This window comes from Raphanus sativus, unplaced genomic scaffold (assembly GCF_000801105.2).
Source record: "Raphanus sativus cultivar WK10039 unplaced genomic scaffold, ASM80110v3 Scaffold2395, whole genome shotgun sequence".
NCBI lineage: Eukaryota > Viridiplantae > Streptophyta > Magnoliopsida > Brassicales > Brassicaceae > Raphanus > Raphanus sativus.
Window position 1 is genome coordinate 148 of NW_026617703.1, and position 15,643 is coordinate 15,790.

Sequence of the window (15,643 nt, forward strand, 5' to 3'; positions counted from 1 at the left end):
CTTAACACACCATACACCTTACATTTTCGGTTTGATACGAATATATGACTCTTCACTCTTCATCCTAATATTGGCCTTGGCCCAAATTAGTTTAGTGAAATCACGAGGGGCCCCCACCAGATTATGCTACTTAAAGAGGGAGTCTCGTAACGTAACTGCTTCGCTGTGTCTTTTGATCCTTTTAGATCTTGCACTCCGGCAACGATGAATCAAGTAGAATATCCAAACTGGGCGGAGCTTCCGCCGGAGCTGACGTCATCGATCCTGCGTCGTCTCGGCGTGATGGTGATACTGGAGACGGCGCAGAAAGTGTGCAGACGGTGGCGTCGGATCTGTAAAGACCCCTTGACGTGGCGGAGGATCGACATGCGTGACCTGGGATGCATGGCAGGAGGCAGCAGTCACGAGCTGGAGAAGATTTGCCGCCACGCTGTTGATCGTAGCCAGGGCGGGTTGGTTGAGATCGAGATTTGGCACTTCGCTACTCATGATCTCCTCAATTACATCGCCGATAGGTTTCGTCCCTCTCTCTCTCCCTTGTTTGCTAAATCTAGGTTTAGTGAACAGATCTTTAGAAAGATCATTCTAGTTCTCATGGAAGCTTGTGAAAATATGTTTGTTATTGGAGGATATTGTGTTGCTCTTTTAAATAGTACTATTAGTAGTCTCTTTCAATCTGTCTAGATCAATAGACATCGTCAAGTGACACATTCGTCTAGGTCCTCAAAATTTTTTAAAAAAATTATATAGCTATAAACCACCAAATATTTATTTTTTAAATCAAAATTTTAATATTTTTTTTATCAAAACTGTAACTAAATCCTCTCCTGTCCTGAAATCTCAGGGTTGGCCTTGCCTTGAATGACAAGAGACAGATTTGTGACTGTTAGTTAGTCATCTGCCCTATTCATTTTGGAGAATAAAACATCCACTTGATAGTTGATTCTAACATTATTATTATTATTATTTTTTTTACTTTTAATTTCCGATACCATTTAACATTATTATTGCTTATATATGAGGTCTAAATGGTTAGCTTAAAGGTTATTGGGATGCTAGGGAAAGAGTGTTTTTTTGTACCTGTGGCTTGCTTACTTGCTTCTTGTCCTTTTTGATTATTACTAGGTCAATACCCGCGCTACGCCGCGGGATTACTAACATAAATTTATTTCATATATAGATTGATAGTATTTTTTGCAGTGAGATAATAATGGTTGGAAAATTAGGGAAGATCCATTTTGTCCCAACTTTACAAATCTGTTAAAAGTAATTTTACTTTTTGATTTTATATTTATAATATTAATCCAAAATATTATTGAGTTTATCACAGTATCTTATATGCAACTAAGAAATTATTTTCATCTCTATTGAATATACAGCACAAGACGATTTATCAATACTTATGTAAAACATAAGAAATGGTTTTTAAAAAACCTTGATGGCTAGGAATAGGATTAGATTTTGTTATTATTCTTGTTAGGTTTTTAAAACTTTACGGTTCCTCTTTTTTTTTTCTGAAACATTTCCTCTATAAACTTAAAATTATGAATTTGAGGAGTCCATTCTGTATTTTGTAAGCTTATTTGGTTAGACTTTGTAGTTATGTGAAAGTATTTCCTTCCAACTGTTGTCGTTGCATGAACGTGTGACCAGATTATTCCACTCTTTTGATCAGTTGACTTCTTGAGTAAGACATACAAAACTTACTCAATAACTCACTTATTTTGAAGTTGGTCATGCAATTAGCTCTACTCCGGTGGAAATGAGTAGAATCGACTTCACTCATCGGTGTTCCAATAAAACAGCATAAACGGTCTTAATTTGAAACTCTCCAAATATTGAGACCTTGGTTATTTATTATAACAGTTGCACCCACAAAAAGGAACTCCAGATTATCGACTCTAAAGTAATCATAAAACTTACATCAAAATCACTAATTTGATAAAATAAAATGAGTTAACAGCGGTAACTTCAAAAAACCTTACCAGTATCAAACAAAATATTCCGTAAGCAGGAGCTAGATTTTACTCGTACAAAACAGATACCTCAGAAGGACATGTCTCCACATAAAACTTAGCAAATTCTTAGATTTAACAATATAGCAAAATGAGCTAAATTGGGCCTCCTCAAGGTCCTGCCCTGCAACTTCCAAGTTTTAATGGACTGAGAACCTTCAATCTACCGAACAAAATAAAAAACATTTCAAAATCTCAGTTTCATTAAAGCTTATTCTCAGAACACAACAAAGGTTACAACAAATATGTTTAGAGCTACGAACAAACATGAGAAAATCAACTCAAATAAACTTCAAGAGGCTCTAAATTCATCAGATCCTCAACATTCTTCATAACTTTTAAATATTTTTCCTCTCTCATCTTATACAAAATTCTTTCATCGTCTCTATGGCCTAACAATGCCCGGACAACAGAATTGAACCATTGATTCTTGTTCCAAATACTTATGATTTGAATTTTCAAATCACAATAGAGTACATGGGTACAAACAGTAAATACAGTGAATATCTTTTTCAGTCAGTGATTTTTTAGTTTGTACTTACTTTTGCGATGTCATATTTCTGAGAACAACATTCAGAACTTGGATGGTTTCGTATGGAGCATATTGAAGAAGATGGATTTGAGACTGAGGCTGATGGACACGGCACAAGCAATGCTACTTCGACCGATTGATACTTGGAATGATACTTTGCTGCAAATGATGAAGAAAGAGAAGTAAAAAACCATCAGTCAAGAATTGAGTAGATGAGACAACCATCTTAAATCAGCAAAATAAAAATTGCAAAGAAAGATTCTTGTAGGAGTCTCAGTATTTGATTGTTACGTATTCATATATGTGAGGAAGGAAAACCATTTGTGAACAATTATCATATCTCTATAAATTTTATATGCAGTGTTTTGACCCCATTCGCAACATAAAAATGTCGTACATAATATCTCAAAAAGAAATCTTGATGAATACCAGGATGTGCAAAGCCAAAATGTAGACGACAAATGCTGACCTGAAATACATAAGCCTTGTTTGCGTCTCATTTCTTGTAGCAGTTTACGGAAGGTAGGAATGAGCATCAACCTCATAGTCTGATCCAAATCCTTATCTGAATTTGTTATTTTGAACTTGTTCCTTGCAGCGTTTCCCTCGACGTTAAAGCTCCCATATCTTCTCCACAAACTGTTCAGTCTCTCTAATTCCATCTCACTCGAATGAATCTCACCAGCGATCTCATCTGCTTCTACCTGATACGCATATCAAAGGTTTCTGTTAAGAACCAGTCTAAAGGATGTAGATTGATATAGCTTGAGATGGACCTGCTTTGCAGATAATTGCTCGATTAGAGTATGGAGTTGTTTATCCAGTCTCTTCTCTCTCTGAGCTGAGTTAGAAAAACCTTCCCACTCAGATAACCCGAATGGAACTTTTCAGGCTATCAACCTTTCTAACGGAATCAAAAACAGGTCTCTGATGGGTTCTTACAGAAAATAAGCTATCTAACATAGTTTTTTGGCCTTTTTAACAACAAATCAGATTGAAGTTTGGCGTGTGCGAACATGACGAAAGTTGATGAAGATAAGTACCTGGAGAAGGCTGCTTCAGTGCTCTTTCCTGTTTAACAACCCAACTCCTCTCTAACTCCTGAACCTTCTCCATTAACCACTAAAGAATAAAATAACTTATACGAACTCAGGCATACAAGACAAAAGAATTCCATACAAATAAAAAGTAAAAACAAAAACTCATCAAACTCTCCAACTTCTGTAGCATAAGAAAATTTCATCGCCTCTGTATCTGCTCCATCTTTACCCTTCCAATAAGGTAGGATAACAGCTTCACCAGAGCTCTTGGAATGCCTTTCATTTAGAGAAGCTTGTGCATCCTCTTGCTCAGTTTTCAAGATTTCCGCAACCTCTTCTAGCTCCTGCAGACCAGATATCAAGCAGATCCAAAGTGGTAACAAGAATCCAGAAAATAAAAGAACAATCTTTTCATATCAAAACACTATCTGCACTTGAACTCACGTTCAACTTTGTAAGAAGAGAATCAGCTTCATGTCTTTTATCTTGCATCTTTGCCTCACAGATTGATATCTTATTTCATATGCACTGTTTTCTTCAAGCAGCGTCTGCTCTCTCATTTGAGCCTAATTTAAATGTAGAATAAGATCGATCATTCGACCAGAGGTACTCAATTTCTCATATTGATTCAGTTCTGTCAAATTAGAGAGAAAATGCCTGTTCGCGAGTGATAGCGAGTGAATCAAGCTGAAGAGTGAGAGCTGCATTGGAGGCGAGCCAGTGAACATAAAGGTGAGGCAGACGCTGGGACAAATCCGGTAGAGGTTTGTAATCTACTTATTATGATATGTTTATGATATGCAAAAAAAGAATATGTTAACAAATAAGATCATTATTTTATCAAAGCCCCGTTGATTATGTTTTTCTAACTTTTATACATAGCTAATTTGCAGGTCAAGTAAGTTGAGAAGCCTTAAACTTGCAATGTGCTATCTCATAGCAACCGAGGGACTTATAGAAGTCATTGCGAAACTTCCTTTACTCGAAGTCCTCGAGGTTTCATACTGCTCATTATCAGGAGAGCCTCTTGAACCTATTGTCCCAGCTTCTTGTGCAAATCTAAACACGTTGGAAAACCCTGATGACGTTGCTCTAGCAATCGCCGGAACACTGCCCGGACTCACCCACCTTCAGCTTTTCGGGAACAGGTTAACGGACGCCGGTTTAAACGCCATCCTTGACGGGTGTCCTAACCTGGAATATCTCGATCTACGCCAGTGCATCAATGTTAACATCGTTGGGGATCTGGAGAGGCGGTGTTACGAGAGGATCAATGTTTTGAGACGCCCTAATGACCCGGTTGATGATTACACATTAGAAGTTGACGACCTTTATGATGGCGTCTCTGATGTCGATGAAACGTCAGATGATGAGTTTTACGATGGACCATTCTGACTTTGCACCGTTTGATCATTACGGGGACCTGGCCTCTTTTAATCATGCTCGTAGTAGTTTCGGTGAACTTTGTGTGTGGTCTTTAGTAGTATTTGCCTTGTGCCTTTTGTCTTTCTACAATACCTAAACTCGATTGAAGTTTCAAATTATATGATTGGTTTCCTCAAACTTTGGAATTTATTTTGCAAGATCAGAGAGAGTTGTGCTTATTTTGCTTTGATACTTAAACCAACGAGAAATCTATTAGACTTAATATGTATATAATACACATTGTTATCTCTTACTTTTCTCACGCACAAGAATAAATAAAACTAAATTAATAGAATGTAATTTAACTGATAATTTCTTTCCCTATATATATGATTCAGTCAATATGGATATATTTAAATGGAAGAAGGAATATTCACTTTGATTGTTGAGGTCGTGAAGACCTACTAGATTGTGATATTATTAGGTCACGAAACTGCCTCACTCTCTTTCTTTGATCATTACGATGGCGATGAATCAAGGAGATTATCCGGACTGGGCGGAGCTTCCGCCGGAGCTGACGTCGTCGATCCTGCACCGTCTCGGTGGGATCGAGATACTGGAAAACGCGCAGAGAGTGTGCACATCGTGGCGTCGAGTCTGTAAAGACCCCTCGATGTGGCGGAAGATTGACATGAGTAACCCACACAGGGGAGACAGCTGTCACCACGAGTTAGATAAGATGTGCCGCCACGCAGTTGATCGTAGCCAGGGAGCGTTGGTTGAGATCGAAATTTGGCGCGTCGCTACTTATGAACTCCTCAGTTACATCGCCGATAGGTTTCGTCCCTCTCTCTCTCTCTTTCTCTCCCTTGTTTAGTTGCTAAATCTAGGGTTTAGTGATGTTCTTGAAGGCTATTAGATGATATAGAATGTTGGTTTAATATGGTTAAGAGATAACCACTCTGGTTAGGCTTCTTTGATTATGTTTGTAACAGTTTACAAATAATTAATTATTATTTGCAGGTCAAGTAACCTGAGAAGCCTTAAACTTGCACTGTGCTATCAAATAGCAAGCGAGGGACTTAGAGAGATACTTGTGAAACTTCCTTTGCTTGAAGTCCTCGAGACTTCATACTGCGCATTGTCAGCAGAGTCTGTGAAAGTTATAGGCCAGTCTTGTCCAAATCTCAAGTCATTCGGAAAAAACTGTGAGGGTTACAGGCGTCCTCGAAACGAGTGCGATGATCTTGCTCTAGCAATCGCCGAGACAATGCCCGGACTCACCCGCCTCCAGCTTTTCGGGAACAGGTTAACGGACGTCGGTTTAAAAGCCATTCTCGACGGGTGTCCTAACCTGGAGTATCTCGATCTGCGCCAGTGTTTCAATGTTAACCTTGTTGGGGATCTGGAGAAGCGGTGTTCCGAGAGGATCAGAGTCGTGAGGCGCCCTGATGACTCGACTCATGATTACCCATTTGATGCAACGGTTCACGACATGGATTCATCAGAAGATGACGATTATCTTTATGACATCTCTGATGAAGAAGATGATATTGCACCAGCAGATGAGTTTGACGATGACCTCTCAGGTGCTAGTGACCATTCTGACCTTGATCATTTTGATTAGAACCAGGACTTACCTCTTTAAGCATTCGGTGGACTGAGTGTCCATGTGTAGTGAGTGATCTTTAGTAGTACTGGCTTTGTGCCTTTTGTCTTTCTACAATATCTAAAAACTCGAATCAGGTTTCAAGTTATATGATTAGTTTCTTCTTCCTTTGACTCGAAAACTTTTTAGTTTATTCTGCAACATCATCGAAACCAGGCTTTGTGCTTATTCTGCAGTCTTATTCTCCAAAAATATTGATTAAGTTAAGCTTGTTCTGATTAGAACTTCAGCACAAATATCAACATCAGAACTAATATATTCCATCCGTTCCGGAATATAAGATATCTATAAAAAAAAGAATACTTTCTACTTTATTTTAATTTTCTCATCCGTCGAATGATTTTTAATTTATAATTTTAATGATATTTTATAAAATAAGAATAATGTTTACCAAAAATATCTTATATTTAGGAACAGATAATAAAACTATTTTATCTGGTGCACAAAAAAACTGTTTTATCTCAGTTGGGAGGTCATCAAGCTCTTGTAGAAATATGAATCACTTAGCCGTTTGGATAAGATGAAGCTTTTAAGCATATTCACATTACCGACTTAAATACAACCTGTGTAGAGTATAAACATATAGATAAAAAGATTAACGAGCTGAAGGAGTATCACTGATGAAACTTATGCCATGTCCCATGGAATTGGTTGAATTTGCATCTTGGCTCTTTTTGCTTAAGCTCTCATATATCTCCAAACACTCATTGAGTTCATGGGCAACCCTTGTCATGTTTGGTCTCTCTGTGGAAGAAGGGTTAATGCATGACATTGCTAATTCAAGAGCTTTCCAAGATGAACTTGTGTCATATCCTCGATGGAGATTCGGATCCATGATACTATCAATATCACCATTTGCGAGCATTGACTTGGCCCATTCTACTATGTAAGACTTCTCACGTGATTTTTCAATCACAGGTTGGCCAGTGATAATCTCCAGTAACACTATCCCAAAGCTATAAACATCACTCTTCTCTGTTAACCAATTCTTTTGGTAGTATCTGCATGACAAGTTCTTGAAGATGTATGAACTGTTTTTCATTAAACAAGCATGAAGGTAGACATCTTTTCAAAATTACGGTTGCATACACTTACTCGGGATCAAGATAGCCAATAGTGCCAGCAACATTTGTTGATACATGAGTGTTACTCCCCACTAGAAAATATCTTGAAAGTCCGAAGTCGGCAAGTTTAGCTTCATAAGTTTCACTTAACAATATATTGGTACTTTTCACATCTCTATGGACCATTGGCGGCTTACATCCAATATGCAAATATTCAATTCCTATTACATAGAAAACGCCTTCATATTATTGTTTTTTTCAAGAAAATGTAGTAAAAATGATAGGAACTAATAAAATCTAGAGTTTTTTAGGAATGGCCGCTTGTTGAAGGATCTTAACACAACCGCCATTTGCCTCATTCCGAAAACTCCGGAAGCCTGCAAGCTAGGGGAATACAGGCCGATCAGCTGCTGTAATATTGTTTACAAGCTGATCACGAAGATTATTGCTAATCGCTTGAAACCGATCCTACAATTGTGCGTCAGTCCAAATCAGACTGCCTTCCTCAAAGGGCGAAGCTTGGGAGACAATGTACTGATGGCGACGGAACTGATAAGGAGTTATAATGCAGCTGAGTGTCCTAGGAGTTGTATGCTCAAAGTGGACATAAGGAAAGCATTTGACACAGTGTGCTGGGACTTTGTGGTCAAGCTTCTTGAGGCTCAGGGCTTTCCACCGCTCTTCATCACTTGGATTAAAGAGTGCATTACTTCCCCAAGATTCTCTGTTGTAATAAATGGCGAGCTCGCAGGATTTTTTCCAGGAGAGAAAGGGTTGAGGCAAGGAGACTCAATATCACCCTATCTATTTATCATGATCATGGAAGTCATGTCAAAGCTTCTGGGAAAGGCAGTAGACGAAGGAGGCATGATACTGCACCCACTGTGTCAAGTACCAAGGATAACACACTTGATGTTCGCTGATGACTTGCTTGTCTTCTCAGACGGGTCTGTACAGTCGGTTTTTGGTATAAAAGAGGTGATGGCGCTTTTCAAATCGTGGACAGGGTTGGAAATAAATCCCTCTAAAACCGAGATTTTCTTTGGTGGCTATTCTACTACAGAATCTGCTATTATAAGTGATCTGGCAGGCTTCAAGGTAGGCTCATTTCCCACACGCTACCTCGGTCTCCCTCTTGATCCGAACAGGATAAGCTTTGCTACGCTTCAGCCTTTTCTAGAGAGAATTACCTCAAAGCTTAATTCCTGGACGGTCAAGAGCCTTTCCTTTGCCGGCAAAGTGCGAATGGTGGTCTCCGTGATCTATGGCATGGTAAACTTTTGGAGCTCGGTCTTTGATCTTCCCAAACGCTTCTATGCGAGAGTTGATTCCCTCTGCTCGGCTTTTCTTTGGGGGAACAGGACCTCTTCAACGCAAGGGGCTAGAGTAAGCTGGGACAACATTTGTAAACCAAAGAATGAGGGAGGTCTTGGAATCAGGAAGCTGGAAGAATTTCAGGAGGTTTTTCGGTTGAAAAGGGTTTGGAACTACTTCTCGACTGGCTCGTCAATCTGGATTGAATGGCTGAAGCAGAATATATTCAAAAGGAAAAGCTATTGGGAGACTCAGTCCTCACAGCGCCTGTCTCCAACAGTAAGAGGTATGATCAGCTGTAGAGAGACTGTTATGGACTTTCTTAGATGTGCAGTTGGAGATGGGAGAGCAGCGACCTTTTGGTTTGATTGGTGGACGGACCTCGGTCCTCTGATTACTGCGTTGGGAGAAAGGGGACCGAGAGATCTCTGTATTCCGCTTTCAGCGACAGTGTCTACTGCGGTAGTAAATGGTAATTGGTTCCTCCCGGCTGCCAGATCGGAAGAAGCACTGACTCTACAAATTGTCCTCTCCACGATGACCCCTCCTTCAGCATCACGAGGACCGGACAAGTACTTATGGAGGAATGGTGATCAATATGTTCCAAAGTTCTCCACTAGAGCTACTTGGAACAGGATTCGAGTTGAAGCTCCCACAGTCTCTTGGCACAAGCTTGTGTGGTTCAAGGAGGAAATACCAAGGTGCTCTTTCATTGCGTGGGAAGCAATCCTTGGACGTCTACCAACTAGGGATCGCCTCTCTTCTTGGGGGCTGGCTGTACCATTGACTTGTGTATTATGCTCAACAGGAACTGAGTCTCATGATCACTTATTTTTCCACTGTCCGTATGCGGTTGCTATTTGGTCTCATTTCTGTACATCGTACTTATCGGCCCCTCCGGTTTCTCTCCTTGCGTGCTCTGCTTTGCTGAATCAGGCACCAATGATGTCTTCCTCAGGTCCACCAGTAGTTCTGAAGCTGCTAATGCAGGTAATCACCTATGTTCTTTGGCGAGAAAGAAACTTCAGAATCTTCAGGGACACGGCCTCCACGCAGCAAGCTTCCATCAACCGTGTAGACAGGATGATTCGCGACCGCCTGCTCTCCATTCCTTCGCGGCCTCCTCCAGCTCCCTCCCTGTTGCAGATCTTCTTCTCTTTCTCTCTTGTTACTGGTTAATGTTTATGTCTTCTGTCTTTTCTAAAATCTCTTCTTCTTGTAATAAGTGGCCTCCACAACTCTGTAAAATTGGAAAACTGGTTATAAATCTTAACATTTTAACCAAAAAAAAAAAACTAATAAAATCTATACAGACCTAACGCAGATTCGATGGCTATTTTAAGTCTACTCGACCAATTCAAAACAGAGCCTCTACGTTTTCCTGCCAAAATTAACATATGGTTAATAATCATTGAAAAGTTCAAAAGCTTTGGCTTGAAATAGGCAACTCAATTTTTTTTACCACATTCTAGGTAGTTTACCTGAGAGATGTTCCTTTAAGTTTCCATTTTCCATGTATTCGTATATGAGAGCCAAATTATTTCCTTCATCACAGTATCCAACGAGGCTTACTAAGTTGACGTGGTGGACTCTTAGAAGTAGTTCAACCTAACAATCAACGACTTAAAAGTACAAACAGAACCAGCCCAAAAAATAAAACACACAAACCATTGCTTAGGACATATAGTATAAAAAGGTATAATATATTTATTAATAAAAATTATATAAACAATACTAATATTTTCACGAATGTTATTATTATTATCATCAAATAAACACAAATAATGTTTACATTAAACTCTAATAAAATTATATAAAATATAAGTAAAATATAAGTAAAAATAAATAAAAATATAAGTAAAAATAAATAAAAATATAAGTAATGTTTTTATAAAATATAAATAAAATAATTTTTTTAAATGTGAGATTTATTAACAACTAATTTTAGTAAATTATAATTGATTATAGTCAAAATATTGGTGATAATACTAACACATATTGCTATATAATTAACTTCATAAAGTATCTTTTAATAGAGTTGAATAAAATTATGTGTGATATTTTATATTATATATGATATTAGGAAAAAATGTAAAAAATATGTTGTTAAAAGTTTGCTTAGAGTATCTAAAAGTATTGGATCGACACTCGGTATAAATCATGATTTCCTTGAGTTGCATACCTCTGTTTTGAATTCCTTATAGCCTTGAGTTGATGATTGAGAAAGAACTTTGACTGTTACTTGTTCACTATTTAGATAACCATGACAAACAACACCAAAGCCTCCCTTACCAAGAACAACTTGAAAGTTATTAGTCATTTCTTTGACTTCTGAATAAGTACATTTTCTGTGTTTCATTTCTAAGGATGGACGCATAACTGCATTTTTAATTTTGACACCGACCATGAGATTAATATTTCTGACATGAGCATTGTTATTATATTAATTAATTTTAACTACCTTTGCAAGTTGATTTCTTTCTCTTTCTGAAAAAGAAGATGAGAACCAACACGATTATGATAATGGCCACACAAGAAACAGACACAACAATCACCACCACCCGGGTTCTTGATTTGCATGAACCACATTGCTTGATATTTGCATCAACACTAAAGATGAAAAAACATTAATGAAGATAAAATATTTAAAACAAGAGTGGATATGATGATTAAAAGAAGATAAACTGAAAACAAAATCTTACGATAGCTTTAGTCCATCCTTTTTTCTATCAAGAAGGGATTGAGGAACAGAACCTCTGAGATTGTTTCCTCTTAAGTTTCTGTGGATGTGGATAAATCATTAGAAACCAATGAGGATTAAAGAATTTTGTTTTTCTTTGAGAACTTACATGACCAACAATAATTTCAAATTGGCTAGAAACTCAGGCACTTCTCCAGTGAAGTTGTTATTCGATAAATCCCTATAGTTTATCAGGAAATAATTGTAAAGCGATTAACCAAATAAACATTTATTTTTATTTTATCAAGGAGTTACGTACAGTTCTTGAAGCTGGCTTAGATTTTGTATGCTTGGGGGTATAATTCCACTTAATCCACTTTTAGACAAATCTCTGTTTGCATAGTCAGAGACGCCAGGCAAAGATACATTTTAGTTTGAGAACAATGTCTAGTTATGTTTTTTTTTGTAACACAATTATATATATATTTTTTTTGTAATAATAATTCAATATTTAGTTCGAATGTTCTTACAATGCTATAATTCTTGGTGGTGTGGAAGTATCGACAATGTTGCAGCTTAAACCAATCCAAGAATATTGCTTTGGGACACATGGATCGCCCTGCCAGCTGATTCTACTCAAATTATAAGTAGTTTGGATGCTTTTGATGGCCATGACTAACAAAAGTACAACAACAAACATCATATAACTATAAGTTATAAGTTACGTTTATATGCAAGCATATAACTACAATGGCCATTTATATACCATCATCTGTACTTGTCTCTGACTGTGGAAAATGTATGACGCTGAAAATCTCTATGGCATTCATTAAGGGTGGTTTAGTCGACTTGGGAGTTTTGATCAGCTGTAGACGACATACAGCTCCCTCGCATTTGACCGATGCAGAGTTGAACAAAGTTTCTGCTTCAAAGTTCATAGGACTATAGGAATCGTAATCAACTTTACCATTCCCCAAAATTTTGAACTCCCTAGTTTCATTGGCCAGCAGTTGTTGGATCTCGGCGAAGTAAAGGTAAGCATACGTTTCATTGTCAGAGGTTTCCAACTTCCAGGTGAAGGTGAAAGGCTCACTGGCATTAGTGGGTATGGCCGCGGTCGTAATTATATCTCTTGGTGGGTAATAGCCTTTAGAAACGGTACTTACATTCAGTGTTGTGTTTATCTGAGTCCATTCTAGTGGAAAATATGGAATCCAAATACGATCATATACATCCTTGGGGTAACTGCCACAGTCAAGTATTAGCCTTATATGGATAAGTAGAAAAAAAGGAAAAAACATAAACTTTGAACTCGAAACCAATTACTAATTAATGGATTGACAATTTCTCTTTCTTTTTTTTGAACTAAAGACACTTTCTCTTATATCTATCTTATTAAAGCTGAAGTACAATTTCGGTGTGTTTGGATACTTGGACAAGAGTATTAAAAATATTTGGTTTGTTTGGTTACTTGGATAGCATTTATAAAGAATATCTCTATCCAAATAAAATCAGCAAATTCATTTAAACTTCCTACATTTTAGGAAACCACTAATTGATCATATATACACAATATTTTTCCCCTAGATTTTTAAATTAAATAAATATCATTCGAATATTATAAATATCGTAGGAGGTTCGATTTGGATCATTTTCGGTCCGGGTTGGTTTGTAGCAACCTAAAAATATATCAATAAACTTTCATTTTAAATATGGCAGTGATAAATACTTTATATATTAAACTGAATTAATATATAAATATTCTATATTGCTATGTAAATAATTGTTTATAGATTCTTTAGTTGACTAATTTTTGATATAGCTTATATTGAAAGAAATTTATTTTTAAAAATTATATGAACTGAAGAAAAAACAATATAAAAGTACTGTACATTTGAATTCAAAATCATTTCTTTTAATAACAAACTAGACAAATATGTTGAATTGTATACAAATTACAATGTAAATATTTAATTAATATATAAATATATCATATTGTTTAAACAAAATATCAATATAAAAGTATTGTACAATTATACTCTAAAATCATTTATTTTAACAATAATCCAAATAAATATATTGATTGAAAAGAAAATAAAATAAAATCAGAGAAACACATAGTTTACCAAAGGCACTCTAATATATCGAATTTATTATAAAGAAAGTTTTGATAAAATAAATACATTCAATAATTACAAACAAATAATATTTTTCATAAAAGTGAAAAATAATACCCGCGCTTCGGAAGCGCGGGTCAAAATCTAGTTTTACTTTAGAACTTTAGATGTGAGAACTTAACACTTAACACCTTGCGCTACAAGTTATCATCAACAAATAAAATCATATATTGGTAATGTACAGAAGAAAAATAGTCGTAATTCTATTAGGATGACATACCTTATAATTCTGTCTGTTTTGTTGAAGTAGAAGTGCCCTATAGTCTTCAAGGAACCAGTTCGAGTAGTATAAGTATCATATGGCAATGGTCTTAATTCTATGACTGATATAAATGGTGTACTTGTCCCTGTCTTAACAACACATATATTTAAACCATTAGATCTTGTGATGTGAATGATCTCCTCAGTCGCGGCCATACCCGAATTTCTAAGATCTAAAGATGTCCAAATATTAGGACCAAGATAAAGGTCAAAGCGTGGGGGACTACTAAGACCGTCGTAGTTGCCGTATACAAACACGGTTCTGATGAGATACTTTGTGTCCTGTGTGACACTTAGACTATAGCAGTTTCTTATTCCATCAGGAAAATATCTCAAAACCCTGTTTGGCTTCGATACAAAGGCGGTCTCTGAGTTATTTTGGATATAACCAGTTTTTCCTCCGTGGATGAAATTGGCATCAGATATGTATGTTAAATTGGTGAACTGTTCGTTATAAGGAGGCTCGTTAGAAGGTAATCCACAATCCAAACTGATGAATCCTGGTAATATATCGGATAGGAAAATATTCGATATAGAAACTTTTATAGGGTGAAAGATACACATATCCATAATATTAAAAGAAGAAAGAAGAAGTGAAAGACAGTAAAAAAATACCTTGTTGATTTTGAGGTTTAACAAGATGTATAATGGAGAAAGTGGCACAAGCGAGTAACAGAATTTTGTTGAGAGTCTTCATCCTCGACTATTCTCAGTCCTCAACCAAATGAAAACTTAACCAAAAACTCTTAAAACATTATGAAAACTTACTAAAACTCTTGAAACATATAAAGTCATATCTATATTATACATATATTTTTATTAGTATAGTAACCCCGCTTATGAATACTGAAACTAAAAGAATGGCAATGTCAACTTATGGAAACGTCACTTGGAGATAGTAAACGACATAAACATAATTATCTAATACAAATGGTGGAACGAGAAATTTCAAGGAAGCGGTCGAAACCAACTTGGTAGTCTAAAACAAACAAAAACTTGGTAGTCTAATATACTTTGCCATGATTTTCTCATAATATATGGTTCTATCACTCCCAGTCACCTGGAAAAGAAATCCTCAAAGAACAAAATTAAATATAACATCTCTTTATTTTGACTAAGACAAATTTGATTTTCTTTTTGTCGGGTCTTGAACTTTGATTTAATTCATGTAGCATTTTCAAAGTCAGAAAACTGAAAGTTATTATAAAAAAATATACTACCAACTAACCAAAGCTATAACTTATTATAAACAGAATCAAATGTTGCGTTTTCATCTATCTTATTAAACAGAAACATTCGGTTGGACCTAATATTTATTTTGTAAGTTTTTAAATTAAATACAACTTTATACTTTATAGTTAAACATACATTAAATCATTTAAATTCTTTTCTTTATACTATTATCCATGTTTCCAAACAATATACTTATTTCTTTATACTACTATCAATGTTTCCAAACAATATATTTATTTCTTTATACTACTATCAATGTTTCCAAACAATATATTTTTTATACTACTATCAAT

At 36.3% G+C, this 15,643-nt stretch overlaps 3 protein-coding genes and 1 pseudogene across 3 annotated transcripts; 2 read left to right on the top strand and 2 right to left on the bottom strand.

Annotated features, from left to right (window-relative positions):
- The first annotated feature begins 204 nt into the window (after window positions 1-204).
- On the top strand, window positions 205-5,139 carry LOC130505581 (F-box protein SKIP19-like). The gene is made up of 2 exons (XM_057000181.1): window positions 205-515; window positions 4,481-5,139. The coding sequence occupies exons 1-2, from the start codon at window positions 205-207 to the stop codon at window positions 4,980-4,982; spliced, it is 813 nt and encodes a 270-aa protein (XP_056856161.1). The 3' UTR covers window positions 4,983-5,139.
- LOC130505582 (uncharacterized) lies at window positions 2,953-4,467 on the bottom strand (annotated as a pseudogene).
- A 342-nt stretch (window positions 5,140-5,481) lies between the features above and the next one.
- Window positions 5,482-6,579, top strand: LOC130505580 (F-box protein SKIP19-like). Its single transcript, XM_057000180.1, has 2 exons — window positions 5,482-5,789; window positions 5,976-6,579. The coding sequence occupies exons 1-2, from the start codon at window positions 5,482-5,484 to the stop codon at window positions 6,577-6,579; spliced, it is 912 nt and encodes a 303-aa protein (XP_056856160.1).
- A 637-nt stretch (window positions 6,580-7,216) lies between these two features.
- On the bottom strand, window positions 7,217-14,814 carry LOC130505579 (leucine-rich repeat receptor-like serine/threonine-protein kinase At2g14510). The gene is made up of 13 exons (XM_057000179.1): window positions 14,733-14,814; window positions 14,077-14,617; window positions 12,446-12,924; window positions 12,210-12,354; window positions 11,999-12,070; window positions 11,849-11,920; window positions 11,702-11,779; window positions 11,461-11,609; window positions 11,182-11,378; window positions 10,481-10,607; window positions 10,315-10,380; window positions 7,717-7,906; window positions 7,217-7,622 (listed from the first exon to the last, which is right to left on the bottom strand). The coding sequence occupies exons 1-13, from the start codon at window positions 14,812-14,814 to the stop codon at window positions 7,217-7,219; spliced, it is 2,604 nt and encodes an 867-aa protein (XP_056856159.1).
- Between the last annotated feature and the right edge of the window lie 829 nt (window positions 14,815-15,643).

Coding starts and splice junctions, on each gene's coding strand:
- LOC130505579 (XM_057000179.1), bottom strand. CDS start 14,814: ATGAAGACTCTCAACAAAATTCTGTTACTCGCTTGTGCCACTTTCTCC. Junction 11,610..11,701: donor AAGGATGGACTAAAGCTATC/GTAAGATTTTGT, acceptor TTTCATCTTTAG/TGTTGATGCAAATATCAAGC. Junction 7,907..10,314: donor AGCCATCGAATCTGCGTTAG/GTCTGTATAGAT, acceptor TCTATGTAATAG/GAATTGAATATTTGCATATT.
- LOC130505581 (XM_057000181.1), top strand. CDS start 205: ATGAATCAAGTAGAATATCCAAACTGGGCGGAGCTTCCGCCGGAGCTG. Junction 516..4,480: donor CTCAATTACATCGCCGATAG/GTTTCGTCCCTC, acceptor GCTAATTTGCAG/GTCAAGTAAGTTGAGAAGCC.
- LOC130505580 (XM_057000180.1), top strand. CDS start 5,482: ATGAATCAAGGAGATTATCCGGACTGGGCGGAGCTTCCGCCGGAGCTG. Junction 5,790..5,975: donor CTCAGTTACATCGCCGATAG/GTTTCGTCCCTC, acceptor TATTATTTGCAG/GTCAAGTAACCTGAGAAGCC.